Consider the following 16,476-nt stretch of genomic DNA (forward strand, 5'->3'; position numbering starts at 1 on the left):
CCGTTTCAAAGGGGACGCAGTTTGTATAGGTGTTCTGTGGGGGACGCTCCTACCTTCCATCCACCCATTCGCAGCGCCCTCTGGGCAATGCAAGAACCCCATAGCATAGAGTTTCCTAACTCTATGCCCCATAGTACCTAGAAGCATAGAGTTTCAAACTCTATGCCTAGAAGCTTCTAGCATAGAGTTTCCTACAATATGGCTTCTAGGCATTGAATCCACCATTGGTTCCATGCGAGATTAGTGGTGCTAGAGGGCAATAGGGGCTGGTTGTAAAACAACTTCAGAAAAAAAAAATGTTACGAGTATTTATTTTAATATGTTTTTATAAACAATTATTTATTCTGTTGAAGTTGATGGCGTATCAGGACCATGGTCCAATTAGGACATTTAAGAACAAAAAAAAAAAAAGCGACGGAGACGGATAGCTCATTGTAGCGTAGAAGCCTGTAGATGGTGCCTGTAGCTGATGATGATACTGCTGACTATCATCAGCAGTAGCCACGAGCAAATCCTCCGTGAAGTGTGATGCATGGTGGAGGGTGCGAAGGGGCGTAGACTTTCTTACAATTATTGTAAGAAACTCTATGCTAGGGGTATCCTTCACTGTCCAATGCATGCTCATCCTAGTCCTCACGTTGTGGCAAAGTCTCGAGGTGTTCTGTCATTCAACTGTTTGAGATTGATTAATCGAGGCTTTTTGGCTGCAAGGGCATGAGTCGCGAGTGGCGGCCGCTCATTACGCGAAGCTGCCTGTTTGAATTCGGGCATGAAAATCCGTTCGCCTATCTGCGTATATCGTCATCGGAGTTTTTGGAAGAAATAAACGAGCGTGGCGTTTGTCCAAAATGTCGCAAGTCGCGTATGTACTTTTGCTACACGTGCTTTACCGCAGTCGACAGCATTCGCGACAGAATTCCATACTTAAAGGTAAAAGAGGCACAAAACCTTGCTGTATTTCTATCCTTATCAATATCGTGCATGCTAATGTAAAGACAGGTAAACTGAGAAACTTCGATGAAGGTGTTGTTTGGTCGTTACAAAGTATTGAAAGATAGCCGTCATGGTGCTTCACTGAATGGAACAGACTCATGTTTTGCGTGTACTTCTGCAATTTTTTTCACCACCGCTTTGAGCGCATCGTAATTCTGCACAAAAATATAACATGAAGCCAGATACGAGAGCGACGTGTTTTGAGAACGGGCTACCATTGGGTAGCCTTTAGTAGTTCTATGCAGTACTTGTAGCTGCATCAAAGCCAAATCTGAACGCTTCCTTTCATGTGCATCTGTCAAAACAATCTTTTGTAACTTGTGTAATGTACATATTTTTTTTAATGTCACAGAAGTGATGTCTGTTGGTGCCCTGTTACATCTTACTGTTTTCTGTATATTTCAAGTATGAGTGAGGGAACTAAGCTCCCTCGTGAATGTTTTCCTTGCTCCAACGAGTTCACGCGAGGTTGAGGTGTGCTAGCCGGAATGACCGACAATTCACATTTTTGTGTTTTTTTTTTTTAGTTGCCCATGCAGATTGCCATTCTGAAGCATGCTGGCGAAGTTGATGGCAAAAGTACTGCAGCTCACTTGCCTGTCCTTGCTCCAGACCACGTGAAGATTTACACATTTCCAAACATCCCAGCTTTCGACCCAAATGAGGTGAGCATTTCACTGTGTATCATTATAAACTGAGTGCTTCCATAACAGGCAAGGATTCGAATATATAACATGCCTTTTGCCAATCATTACTTATTGCTTCTCTATTTGTAGCAAAACGACAAAACAAGATTGGCTATATCTAGTTGTTTTTTAATAATTATTTACTTGATTAATCACGAATGTGCTATTGTAGACATGCCCTGATATTTTATCAAGTTTTGTATTCTTGAAATAACTGAACTATGTTCTTACAGCTAATATGCATGTATAACATTGTACCCTTTGAAAACAGCAGCTACGCAAGCACAACTCCGAGCAATGATGGACACCATTGTTTAGCCATCTCTTCACCCCACTCATCAGAACACATTTGTCAGCCCGCACCTCAGCGACTGCACACATGTCTTCATACGCCGAGAAGCAGTCGGTGCTCCACTACAACCACCATACGACGGCCCCTTCAGGGTACTCAACCGTACGCCCAAACACTTTACGTTGATGAGCGGTCGCGAAGACACCATGTCCATTGATCGTCTTAAACCGGCTAATTTAGACAATGAATCGATAAGCACACGCACCACCTTCGAACCTACATATTGAGTCCTAGAGTGCGTTTTGCTACAGATACAACCTTTATTCCTTCCTTTCGCGCCACTTGGTGCGGCTTCATTACTAGAGTGAGGGCACTGTAGTGCCTACTTTTCGGTGCATCGGCTCGAAGAGAGAAGAGGATGGTAAGATTGCACATGCTTGGTGTGTCACTTGTTCCCTGATCACCATATGTTCGAACATGTATTTGAAAGGGACAACATAACGTTATGTTGTCTACAAATGTTTGGTCTATGTATAATGTACGACAGCACATTCTATGGCGTCTACTTTCATGCCACACTGTCTGCAGTTCTGTAGTAGGCAGGTACTATCATGCAATATGCCGTGCTATCGCAATATTAATTCTAGTAAAATTTTTTTGGAGGAGGCGTTGCAGATAACACTGATAAGCACACTTCATCTGCTTGATAGTGTTTAACCATTTTACTAACTGAGCGGCTAAATGTGATTTATACAAGCATGAATGTTTTTTACATGTTTAGCTGAATATATGGATGAATTTCTCAGTCGCCGCCTATGTGTTGATGAAACAATGTTGCGATAATGTGTACTTTTAAAGTAAATTACAAACTATTGGTTCATCAATTTGCTGTTTCTCATGATGAAATCGAATAAGCGCACCCCTTGTTTTGTTTTCGTGGAAGTGGTAGTGGCATTATTGTGTCTAAATTAACACAACCCAAGTTCTAGATTTGCTTTATATGTATGCTCTTGTGTGGTTCTCACGTGACCAACTCGTGCAGAGTGACTTTGTATCTGCCAAAAAAGCAGTTTCTTGCCGTGCCTCTATTCTTTGTGGTGTTTTTATCCTGTATTATCAGTGTCCTTCAATGCTTTTCTGGTCACGAAACTCCGCCCGCAGTTTTATACAGGGACAGAAGCTGCTGCTAGGGTTGCTGCTGTTAGCATGGGGGCATTCCATGTCCGCACGCACCACACTTGGCTGAAACTCCTGTACCGGTTTGAGGCAACTGCTTATCTTTCATCAAACAACTAACATTCTACTGCCACTCATATTTTGGCTTACGTACAATGCGCTTATTGCATGTGCGCGTAAAAAAGTTACTTTCGCTTACCTGTGCAAGATAACAAGGCTACGATGGAGGCAGTCGTGCCGATGCAGCAATAGTGAATGTATGCGTCATTGCAGCGCAGTTCCTTATCTCAGGCAGAGGAGCATGAGATTATTTGTTTAAGAATAGGTCATTTGCTTGGGCTTGTGACACTGTGCAAGGCCCAAGAAACTCGCCAAGTACTCGCACATTTAAGCCTCGCAGCAAGACTTGAAACAGCACCAATCTCACTAGCTATTTGCAATGAGACCGTCTATGCCACGCGAGCTTGCCACTGCCGCATTACAAAACAGGAAAGCTACTAAATTTCCTGTGTTTACAGTTTATAAAAGCTAACTTCACTCTGCTGCAAGTTATCGCAGAGAGCGTCGGCAACATTTCAAAGCGGGAACGATGAAGATTTCGCAGGGCAACGTCCGTGTGTCGCGTGAGTACGCGCTGATCTCCAACTTGGCCTTAACTCCGAGTTTGTACCACCGTCTGCTCATTTCCGACGTGTAACCTTGACAAGTTCATGTTACGTAGGCATTGCACGAGCGAGAGCATGTCTCACTTCACCTTGTGCAGCTACGCAAGGCCACCCATGCACCCCCAATTCTCGCGTTGGTTGCGCTTTCACAAATGTCTCGCCTTCTGGGACGAGTCCCGCTATCACCTCCACTCCGGTCTGGCATGCTTCATAATGACAGCGTGTGTTGCTTAGACGGACTATGCTTGCATAGCGTGAGATTGAGTAATGAAGACTGCACCGGGGAGACTTGATTAACTGAAACGAAGCCGTGTTTCATGCCACTAATCTAAATAAAAATAAGCACACATGTTTTTGAAGAAGAAGAAGTGCCGAGCAGTGCAGACGTGGAAGCATCGGCTCCGTTTCTTTTTCCATGCTCCGCTCACCAATTTTGAGAGTGCAACGAAAAGAAGCACACCACTGGATTCGCGAAGCGACAGCGAATCTACTGACACCAAGATTCGAGGTGGGGCTTGTTTCTTCACAATTTTACGGAAAATTTTCTGCTCCTTAGTGAGGAGTAGGGCCTTTGTTGGGCGTAGTAAGCCCACATGACCGCAGCCATGGCGGATACAAACATGGAAGATGAAGATTTTGCTGGAAATGAAGGAAACAATGATCAGGACGATTACGGCTGGCAAGTAGTGGCTGGCCGAAGATCACGAGCTAGCACAAAGGCTGTGGATGAGGAGAGCACATTGCCACGTAATCAGCGAGAGCATGTAGTCAAGGGAATCGCCGTAGGTGGAATGGTCAAGAATCGGATTATAAAAGCTTCGAGGATGCCTCAACTGCCCGAGGAGCACAGAACGATTATTATACGACCTCGACGACGGCTCAATTTGAACAAGGTGAGCACCACCACGATTGGTTCCGCAGTTATCGAGGCGTCCGGCCTAACGGAAGAGGAGGCCTGTGAAGATGTTGTCTGCCCGAACTTCACTCAAAATATCATCGTAGTCAGCACACCTAAGCCCGAACATGCTGCGAAGTACATTAGAATCAAGTCATTCAAGATTATGGAAGCGGAATACGAGGCAAATGCATACGAAGCGGCACCACATGCCACATGCAAAGGCGTCATCCGAAGAGTGGACATCAGAGACTCGCAAGCTATGATAACAAGAAACATTGTGCATGGCTTGAACCCGCTTGCGCTGGCTGCGAAGCGCAACAAGACGTCGGGATCGGTCATTGTACTTTTCGATGGACTCAAAGTGCCCAATTTTGTCAGGTACGGATCCACACTAGTGAGGTGCTACCTCTACATGAAGCGATTCGACGTCTGCTTCACCTGCGAAAGGGTCGGGCACCGCTCCGATGTGTGTCCAACACCTGACTTTGTTCAATGCAGGGGATGTGGAGCTCGCAACCCAGGAGATGAACATGTGTGTGTACCTAGGTGTAAATTTTGTGAAGGCGATCATCCCCACCGGCGACAAGTTTTGTAAGCAAAGATTTCAAATCCCTTACATCGTACGACTTCGTCGAAGAGAGTGCAACAGGACTCGGTCGGCAACAAGAGTGCAGTCGGAAGCGCAACAGCTGGCACCCAACCATCGCCCCAAGGACAGGGAGCACTCACGCTCCAGGAGTCGCACCAGATGCAGGCATTGTTCACTCTCCAGGGAGAGAAGGCGCTCCAAGTCAAGGGAAGCGCAGGTGCACTTCGTGCAAAGGGACTCAATACCTGGCGAGAAGAAGACGCCAGGAACCACTTGGGCTGACAAAGTAAAAGGTATGGCGAGAGTTGCTGGGGGCGCCTCGGCTGCTGTGGGTGATGACAATGATGCCAGAATAGAGCAATTAATTAAAGAAGTAACTTCTTTAAGAAAAGCTAATGAAGAATTGACCAGGCAGGTAGAAGAGCTTCGTAAAAAAGAGCAGTCGAGCCCTGCTAGAGTAGAGATAGATAGACCTGTAATCAAAACCAGCGATCCAGGGGAATCCAGGGGCCGTATTCTGTAGCGGTTCGTTTTGGCTGTTGCCATTGGTCGGCACTTCGTTGTCGTCATCCCTGGTGGACGGGACGACAAATTTTGATGACGTCACACAGGTTCCCAATCATCTGGAAAGGAACCGGTTCCCTGTTACGAGAGGAACTGCGGAGAAGTGGTTCGCTCGAGGGTCGCGCGCGGTGGCGAGCATGATGTCGAGGGTTGCTAGGGCAACCGTGGCTGCCGGCTAGTCTCGCGCCAGCTGACGAGCCGGCACCTAGACGAGACTAGACAGAGACGGCAATGGCGGCTCCTTTGGTTGTGCTAGGTTGTGCTGCTGGCGAGCGCCGAAAGACAACGACGCGACGAGAGGCAACGACGCGACGCGTTCGGCATGGCCGAAGAAGAGTTTCAAAGGCATTTTAGGCTCTCCAAAGACATAGTGCGATGTCTTTGCGATGAGCTGGAAGAACATCTCGAACCTCAAAGATTTCGTGGTGTCGACACTACGATGAAAGTGCTGTGCGCGCTGCGTTTTTTTGCCACCGGGAGCTTTCAACAGTGCGTCGGGAATGAAGAAGCGATTGCACTGTCGCAGCCTTCGGTCAACCGGATCATTACAGCCGTTGCCAAGGCCATTACGGTTGTGGGCAAAGAAAAAGGATAGGTTAGATTCCCATCCACGGCGCAACAGAAAGCCGCCGTCAGCTGTGCTGGCCCAACACACACGACGCCTTTGCTAGGTAGGGGCGCTCCTCGACAAATGAAACAAGTATTTCGCGCTGCCTCGCTGAAACATGAGGACCCAGCCACCTGTCCTTGTGCGACGACATTGTTTCGGTTTCAGTGCGCGAACAAGTCCAAAACGTAAACAAGACGAGGCAAGTTGTTTGCATAACGTATGGCACACCACCTAGCGACTAAATAATATAACAACACAAATAAAATTACAACTCCCAGTAGCCGTCTGCGCCGTAAGCTCACATTTATTACTGAAAATATATTTGCAAGTGTTCTATACAAACCAGTGTTTTTTTATAAAACCAGCAACATCCTTCAATTGCTATACCGTCCCCCAAGTACAAACAAAAATGATGACGGGATCTTCCGGCAGACCGCCGCTCGTTCATTGGTTCCCCTCACGCCGCCCCGTTCCACTCTTTCTCCGAGTGACGTAATCCTGATGTAACAGCCAAAAGGAACCGGTTCCAAAACGAACCGCTACAGAATACGGCCCCAGCTCTCCTGCCCCTAAAAAGAGGGCGGTGATTTCCGAGGATGAGTCGGTCTTCTCAGCCCTCAGTGAAATAAAAGATGCAGTTAAAGCGATAAGAGAGACAGTGGAAACGACCAACTTTAAAGTGGACAAATCGTGGAAATCGAGGCTAACGGCGGAGAAAAGACTTAGGAAAATTGAGACGCGAGGGGATGACGACGATGAGTATCTGCCATCGGAAGCGGATAGTATAAAGTCCATTCCTGGATTGTCGGGGGCCATCACAAAGAGGAAAGTAGCAGGTAATAGAAAGGCAGCCTCACCTAATAACAGTGGACAGTAATCATGGATTTAACGTGTGGCAATGGAATTTTTGCGGGTTCCAACACAAAAAAGCAGCACTGCGACAGGTGATCAGGTCATCTGAGGCCAGGCCAAAAGTAATTATGCTGCAGGAAACCTTAGCGGACGAAATTATGCTTACTGGGTACAAAGTTATATGTAGAGACAAAAAAACGGGGAGGGGGTAGGCGACCCTCATTGACAAAAAGTTGCCTTACATTGAGCATGATATTCATCTTAGACATTCCAGGTTTGAATTTATTCTAGTTCAGATAATATTTAAAAGAAACAGAGGTAAGACGCAAAGCATTTTCTGTTTGAATATTTACAGCAGTCCTAACGACATGAGACAGAGGTTTAGAGCACTCTTCAAGGTGCTTTCGGTTGCCAAAAACTCCCCTCTCATTATTGGAGGGGACTTTAATGCTCCCTATCACACATGGGGATACACTTGGAACACAAAGAACGGAGAGGAGCTATGGAGTCTTGCCATGGATCTGGGGTTATGCTTGATTACTGATCCGGCGTATCCCACCCATTGTGGCACGTCCATAAGCAGGGACTCCACGCCAGATCTTACTTTTGTAAACAACTCAAGAGGAACCAATTGGGAAAATTCAAACATGGATCACGAGAGCGATCATTATATCATACACATAACCATACGCATACCGAGACAGGAAACTAGAATCTTCAAGTTCACTGATTGGGATCAGTTCAGAAAAATCAGGGTGAACAGAAGGAAAGTGGGGCCTCTAGATGCCGAGCAGGATCCCCTTCAGACGTGGGTCATCCAGCTCAGAGAGCACGTCAAAAAGGCCACTAAAGAAATCAGGACAGAGAAAAATATTGAGGCTATGGACAGCAGGCTGGCGCATCTGATTGAGGCCAAACAGTCTATATTACAGAGATGGAAAACGCAGAGACTTAACAGAAGGCTAAGGAAAAAAATAGCGCAATTAAACAGAGAAATTGATGATCACTCGAAAACCCTCGTGAAGCAACAGTGGGATGAGATCTGTAATTTGGCTGATGGTGGACTCAAACATGGAGGTAGCTGGAACCTCCTAAAACACTTGCTCAACGAGAATGAAACAAGGACAAGCAAGAGAACAGCTATATCTAAGTTGGTTCATCAGGAAAGCCAAGATAAAACACAGAAGGATATCATGGATAGTCTCGCAGCCAAATATCTCCCACTTAAACAACCAAACGAAGAAGACGAAAGCCCCGAATATACAGGAGGCATATGTGAAGAACTTGACCGGGACTTCACTGAGAGTGAAGTGAGGGCGGCTCTTCACAGTCTTAATAGTAGATCGACGGCTGGACCTGACGGAATAACTAACAAGATATTAAGAAATATGGATGATGAATCAATTTGTTATCTAACTGAACATTTCAATGAATGTTGGAGAAAAGGGGTATACTCAGAGGAATGGAAGGTGGCCAATACTATCCTCATACTAAAGCCAGGAAAACAACTCAGTCTAGACAACCTCTGTCCTATTTCCTTAACGTCATGTCTACTCAAATCTGTGGAACATGTCATCCTAAATCGACTCACTAAATACGTTGAGCAGAACGACATCCTCCCATACAACTTGATCGGCTTTCGTCCCGGGCTGTCAACTCAGGATGCTATGCTGCTGATCAAACACCAACTTATACACGCCAGCCCAGTGCATAAGAAAGCTCTTTTGGGATTGGATGTGGAAAAAGCTTTTGATCATATAAAGCATAAGGCAATACTTGGCGTCCTCTCGGAGACGGGGTTAGGTAAGAGACTTTTTAACATGATTAAGGACTTTCTTAGAAATCGAACTGCGCAACTCATGCTGGGTGAGCTTAAATCAGAAGCTAAGAATTTGGGAAATAGGGGCACTCCATAAGGGGCTGTGCTCGCACCCATGCTATTTAATTTAGCAATGTCCAAGGTTGCAAGAAATCTGGAGAAAATTTAGGGTATACATTATATGGTATATGCCGACGACATAACCATATGGAGTGCCAAGGGTAATGTAGGACAGACAGAGACCAGATTACAGGAAAGTTTATATGTTGTAGAGAACACACTGAAAGACATGGGGTTGAAATGCTCGGCAGCCAAATCAGAACTCTTGGTCATAAAACATCGCAGAAAAGGTCGCAAACCAAGAGGTTACATTCCGGAAGATGAGCCAAGAGTGTGCTTATACACTCATGAAGGATCTGCAGTCAGGCTAGTTGAAACAGTCAAGGTTCTTGGGTATCACATAGACGGAAACAATGCTAACTATAGAACAATACAACATATCGCGAATAAAACAGATGAAGTCATTAGGTTACTAAGGAGAATTACCAATAGACACAGAGGCTTAGGAGAGGACAGCGCTTTGAGGCTAATACACGCCTTTGCTCTCTGTCACTTCACTTATGTGGCTGGATTATTCAAATGGAAGCAGGCAGAACTTAACAAGCTTAATGTGATGCTCAGGAAGCTCGTTAAAGTAGCCCTAGGGATACCCAGTAACGCTGCAACTGACAAACTCATGAGTCTAGGGCATGGAGTAAGACATCTAGGAGGTGAAACTCCCATCAGCGCGAGCGAGTGCGGGTGACCAGATAAGGTCACAATTGTTGTATGCGCCGACGGAGCCATATACAGTGGCGGCGCCATGCGGCGCGTCGTAGAAGCTGCAGCGAAAAAAAGAAATGCAGCGCCCGGGCAGCGCGCTCTCAACGGCGGTGATTTCTTTCCAGGCTGCCAGCACGATAACGGCTCCGCGGGCATGTGACTTTTTCTGGTCGCCGCAAACAGCGTAGTTTCCACTCCTAAATGTTTCTTGCTCCGTGGTCTAGGGGTGCACAACACAATGGAAGAAATCGCAGAGGCCCAACAGCTAGCGCAACACGAAAGATTGACAAAATCACGAGCTGGCAGGAACATATTACAGGCAATAGGTGCAGAACTGAATACATCAAAGAGCCCAATAGAGGCTGAAGTAGAATTAAGGACTGACGTTAGGAACAAGATCAGAACCAACCCTCTCCCCAGAAACATGCATCCAGAATATAATGTCGAAAGGAGAAAGGCAAAAGCTAAAGCACTCTTGCAGGAAATAGAACAGCAGGACCAATTGGCAGCTATAGTTGATGCAGCCTGGCTGAAAGGTAAAGAAGCAGATACAGCCATTGTCTCAAATTATCAAGGGAAGGTGCAAGATGCTATCACTATTTTTACCAAGGACCCCATGGTGGCGGAACAAGTGGCAATTGCTCTAGCCATCAGGAGTAATAAATGGGCTTGCATTTACCGTGATTCGAAATCTGCTATAAAGTGTTTTGATAAGGGCTACGTAGCTGGTGTTGCAGCTAAACTTTTTGAAAACATTGGGATTATGAGAACTGAAATCCGATGGTTTCCTGCACATATAGGGAAAGTGGATGAAACTCGGATAAACCTCAATGAGGTTGCTCATGACTTGGCACGAGGATTTGCTAACCGTGACAGTCACAACCGAGCTGTTCACCATCAAGCCAGGGAATCTAGAGATCATTTAATGACATACAATGACATTACCAAACACTACTATTTGGGACGCAGGCAATTCCCATTGCCACATTCAAAACTGAACAGGGCTCAGGCAGTCTCACTGCGCTTATTGCAGACAGGTACATATCCCACACCGTACACCATTAATAAAATATATCCAGAGAGGGAGATTAAGATGGACTGCAACAATTGTAATGGCATCATTGGAATCAGACATATGCTGGCGGGGTGTCCCACGGCTCTCCCCAACCTCGTTGAAGAATGGACACAGTGGGAGAAAAGGATTCAAAGCCCATTGTTTCAGGACCAACTAAGGGCCGTCCAGAGGGCCCATGATGTCGCTGAAAGGCTTGGCCTGACAGTGCCAATGTGGGAGCGGCCCGCCTTGGCTTAAGAAGCCAAGCCTCCGGACCTCATTACCATAAATGTTTTCACACACACACAGACACATGTTCACGAGCATGATGCTGCTGCACTGCAGATTTATTCAGAATGTGAACCACATAACATGGGGCAAATATCCCAAAATGTGTCAAGCTGAGGAGACACTAATGCCCATTGCGTCACAAGCTTCAGTATAATGGCACATTCCATTACATATGTTTGTCAACATGACACTGTTTTGCAAAAAAAATTACAGTAAACAAAATACATAGTATGATGGAAAGCATCTCAAAAAACAGCAAGCTACGAAGTAGTTCTAGTGAAGTAGTTTAAAAATAGAAAAATGAACATGGTTGACATAATAGTGAATGAAAAGAGAGAAATGCATTTTTTTTATGATTATCTATCGCATTGAAAAAAAGCAGTGAAAAATAAACTGCTGCTTGCTTGCATGGCTGAAACCGTTAAGGAAGCAAGAAATTCAGTGGATCACTTTCTTGCCCCCACTGGCTAGGCATGTTGCGCGCTTACTTGCCTGTGCAAGTTTGTTCTTTTCCCTTGTGAAGAAGTGAAGACGGCATCTGAGAAACAAATGCACACTTTCTGCCGTGGTGCCTATTACATCGGCAGCCCTTCGAACAGCCAAGGAACGGCGCTGGACAAGGACACAGCGTCACATTTCACAATGAACTTATCGCTTCGAACAACGTCCGTGGTGCCAAAATCTTTTTCACACACTCTGATGTGTTGAGAGTCGAAGGTAAAGCCGCCAGCTTCCTGTCGTGGTATTGCACGTTTCCACTTCACCCGCTGATCGGCGTCACTAGGCAAACAAAATAACGATACCTTTTTTGCATGTACCTCTGTAGTCGAAGTGACAACGCGGCACAGATCAACAAATTATCTCTTGAAATGAGGTAAACCGACTGCTGATGTCGCCGGACTACTTGGGCGCCCAGCCACAGAATAAAGAACCAACTGATGCAGCGCGCAGCTTTCGTCTTGCCCCCACCTAGAGTTACTGTATATGCTACCAAACGTGCTCTCAGCACCGCTGCGTGGCAGCTGCGACAACATAGCAAGCTCTCTCATAGCGTTATGGCGGAGTTTCGTGACCAGAAAATCATTGAAGGCCTCTGGTATTATGAGACCAAATAAATGTATCACAGCAATGGGGGTCTTAGTGCTGGAAGACATGGACAAGAGCGAGACAAGGACGAGTGAACAAGTAACGAGGACGCTCGTCCTTGTTGTCTCATTCTTGTCCCTGTCTTCCAGCGCTATGAGCCCCATTGCGGTGTCTAACCAACTAGCCCAAACAACCATACTTGTAGATGTATTACATTGCATATTTCTCATGGTGAGCGAAACCTACGTTAGCCTCATGTAGACATAACAAGAGAGAACTGGAGAGAACTGCCTGTCAATCATGATCAGTAGCGATTGTGCAACAGCTTTGTAGGGAACATCAGGCTCGTGGGTTGTTTGAATAAAGGGGCTTGAGTCAAGCTCGAGAGTGAGGAGCAAGAGGAACCAAGGGCCCCAGTATTTTGTTAATTACAGCTACATGAGACCAGTGATCTATGTCTATGTGACACACTGCTTGCTCAAAATTATGGTGAAGTTGCATTACTGTGGCTGTATGCTAAGTAATGGAATAATGAATTCTGTGTTTGAGTACCTAGGTCAAATCTCTCTCTCTCTCTTTTATGACTGCACTGTTAGTTTTATTGTTTTATTTAGTCTGTTTTTACAGTGAAGCTGTATATGGCTAGGGTTCCTTGCATATTTGCTCTCTGTGAACGAATACTATCATCATCAATGGCTCATACCCTCGTAATCATTCATACTACCGTTCATACAGTGTATTTCGTCGTGCCTGTAAGGCAGAGGCTACAAGCACTGAGCAAAGTGAAGCGAACAGTGCTTAAATTCTTCCTAATCACGCATACAACATACAGAAAAGCACATTGAAATCTGTCATCATCAATGGCTCATACCCCCGTAAGCAAGCAAAAAATCCAATGGCTCTTAGTCTATAAGGTTCATGGTTACTCACTTTGTGTGAATTAGCTGCGATGACACTACCCCTGTGGCCGTTGTCATTAATTTCAATGTAGATGTGTCGGTACCCAAAAGGGATCGGCTTACACATTCCGTGTTGCAGGCGTATTTCTCGCAATGCGATCCGGCCCAGCCGTGTATGTGCATGTGCATGTGTATGTGCATTGCTTTGACATCATCAAGGACTGTGATTGGAGTTGCAAGTAAAATAATGACCACCGATCAGGACAATAAATGAGTGTGCATACCTTTTGTCACGATGACCACCCATCACGACAATAACTGAGTTCGTATCTTTGTTCAAAATTATGTGTCACCTCTGTGTTGTGTGCTAAACAGCTTCGCTGGTCAACCGTGTTCGCAGAGTCGAATGGCTCATGATTTTTTTAATAGTTCGTTTATAAATATTTATTATAATTTACAGCTACAACTCAATGTGTAGCTGTAACAGCTTATTATTTGATTTTGCTTTACTAGAATTTAATAACAACATTAAAATGGAAGTGCTTTGTGCCCGGGGCGCAAACGAAAGCAGTCTTAGCAGAAAAGTACAAAACTTGCCTAATGGTACGTGATGCTTAAACTATGTTGCAAGTGATTACAAGCAGTCAAAACAACTCCATGAGCTGGAACAGACTGTGTTTCTGCATTTTTGTTTGTGAAATAGGTGTTGCTGCTTTTTCCCGGAGAGAATGCCCAGCCCTTTGAGAAGCTGTGGAAGAGCAGGCAGAATGGCCAGACAGCCGGCCCATGTGTCATTTGTGCAAAGGAGCATTTCAACATTCCCTGGAAGACATTAATATTTATTGACAGGTATCTGTCCCTGCTGTGCATTTTTATTCTGACATCAGAGTTTTTTTTCTTTTCAGAAATACAGTGATATTAATCAGTGTGTTAACTACAAAGCACACAGCTCCTCATTTTCGCATATGGGCGATGCTTACTAAGGATGATGGAAATTTCTAGTGTGTGCTGTTTTTGCAATGCTTGTTTTCTGTTGTTCCTGGTAATTTCGTGAGGCGTTTTCGTTCTAGAGCTCTTATGTCACAGAGGTGTGGCATTGCTGGTGTTTTTGTGAGCAAAATATGTGGCTGTATCCACAATACAGTCGACTTCCGTTAATACGATCCTGACGGGACTGCCGAAAGTAATTGAATTATCTGGCGGGTCGAATTAAACAAAATGCTGCAAAAATGCCATAACATACTGCTGACGCATTTGTTAGTGTTTGCCCTATTCTAACATGCCCGCCAAATCAAATGCGCGTCCGCGTTCTATGAGTCCAAAGCAGAAATCTAGCGTGCACCCGATTTTTCAGCTAGAAAATATGTTGCACAATGGTGGCCAGTTGCCTAAAGTCAACTTCGCAACACGTTTTTCTAAAGTTAGCTCTGCCACATTACATCGAGGTATTGCGGTAAAGCACGCAATTGTTGCAAAAGCGGTTTTTGTTTCAGGTACGATTGCACCGCGCTGGCAATTCTCGGCCCAATTTTCTTTAAAAAAATAACAAAGGTGTGTGTTGGAATCAGGTAGAGACCCTAATAAGGCAATTTGAGTTACGGTTGTTGCTTGTAAATTTTCCTAGGACGGGCCCAAAATAGGCGTTGTCGATGAGAGGTGACATGAGTTCCACGCATGTTCCCTCCCTAAGCTCCGCTGAGACAGACGTTGCCACTATGGGGGTCGCCATCGGCTTCCCCTACAGGGACCGGGTGTGTGCGTGCTGGCTGGTCAAGTTGGAATTGTCCTGCGAAGGCCAATTATAGGATTGAAATAACGAAAGTTTGGGCCCGTAGAAATGCATAGGCACCGGCCGGCACCTTCGGTTTTATTGAATTAACCGAAGAGTTGAATCAACCGAATTCTAAATTTCTAAAGTATACTGTATTACTACATGTAAATGAGCTTATGTATGTCAACACAAGATAGTCTCAATTAGAGCACAAATTTGTTCACTATATTAATTGTAAAAGTTTACACGAACTTCAGCTCTCACAGTACCCGTCACAGTGTACGTAGTATTAGCGACAACTATTATATTGAGGCTACATAAAGGTCTATGCTACTGCTCAAGATGAGCTCTGATTGCTGCTTCCACATTGTTAAAGCACCCAATTACATGCGTTTTGTGCGTAAGAAGACTTAAATGTATGAAGAGTACATTTATCTTTTGCGATTGTTGGACTTTTTCTGCTAACTTGCATATTTCAGCTAAACAGAAACAAGAGTTTGCTTCGTTGAAATACCATGTCAGGCCCCACATTATAGCAGTAGGTTTTATGTTATGTTTACTTCATTGTGTCTGATTATTTGTTATGTCGGTATCCATTACACGAGGTGTTTCTTAAGACCATGCAGAATTTTTAAAAATCGCCTGTGGCAGATAGTGTAATTGTAGTCCTTGAGCTGGATTACTTGAAGCCGCAGAAGCTACTCGCATGAGAAATCAAAATGCATTATCAATAATTTAAAACTAATTTACTAATTATTTCTTTATTGAATTACATTATGGCTCATATTGCAATTTATTAATTGTAGCTGGTGAGCTTGCAAGTTTTATCTACTTGGAACGAATTTACAGGATGACACAAGTTTCGAGATATTCATTCTCAAAGTGTGCCTGAGTACATGGCTATTCCAGTCGCTCTTATGCTTCAGTGCACACAGCGGCATTTTATTCGAAAGGTAAGTGGAACGAAAGCACATTATTATTGCAGCTTTGATAGCACGTATCTTAAGACATGTGCCACCCTCAGAACTTGTTCCAAGTGCATATACCTTGCAAACTCACTTACTAAAATTAATTGCAATAGGTGCTGTAAAGTAATTAGTAAAACACCTAACAGGGATATTTTTATTTGTTGAATATGCATTTAGATTTCTTGTTCAAGTAATGATTGCATCTTTGAGTAATCTAGCTCAGTGACTAGAATTATGCTATCTGCCACAGGTAATTTGAAAAAATTTTGCATGATCTGAAGAAAAAAATAAAGAAAACACCCGGCACATACTCAACTTTTGTTAATTCGACCTTGAGGCAATTGACAGAATCAATCGAATTATCTGGCATGTTGAATTATAACGTCAGAAAAATTGCCCTGCTTTATTTGACAATATTTGCCAGGTTCTAATACACACTTT

At 44.6% G+C, this 16,476-nt stretch overlaps 1 protein-coding gene across 4 annotated transcripts in view; it reads left to right on the forward strand.

Annotated features, from left to right (window-relative positions):
• Positions 1-487: 487 nt before the first annotated feature.
• The window catches only part of LOC142586012 (tRNA-uridine aminocarboxypropyltransferase 1), a 47,597-nt gene continuing 31,608 nt past the window's right edge, over positions 488-16,476 (forward strand). The window contains exons 1-3 of one of the 4 annotated variants that reach the window (XM_075697228.1): positions 488-656; positions 1,521-1,658; positions 14,000-14,145. In XM_075697228.1, coding sequence (XP_075553343.1) covers positions 588-656; positions 1,521-1,658; positions 14,000-14,145 — 353 coding nt within the window. In that variant the 5' untranslated portion in view covers positions 488-587. Of the gene's footprint in view, positions 931-1,520; positions 1,659-13,999; positions 14,146-16,476 lie in introns of all 4 variants that reach the window. The other 3 variants (XM_075697225.1, XM_075697227.1, XM_075697226.1) reach the window with 3 other exon arrangements.

This window comes from Dermacentor variabilis, chromosome 6, assembly GCF_050947875.1.
Source record: "Dermacentor variabilis isolate Ectoservices chromosome 6, ASM5094787v1, whole genome shotgun sequence".
Taxonomy (NCBI): domain Eukaryota; kingdom Metazoa; phylum Arthropoda; class Arachnida; order Ixodida; family Ixodidae; genus Dermacentor; species Dermacentor variabilis.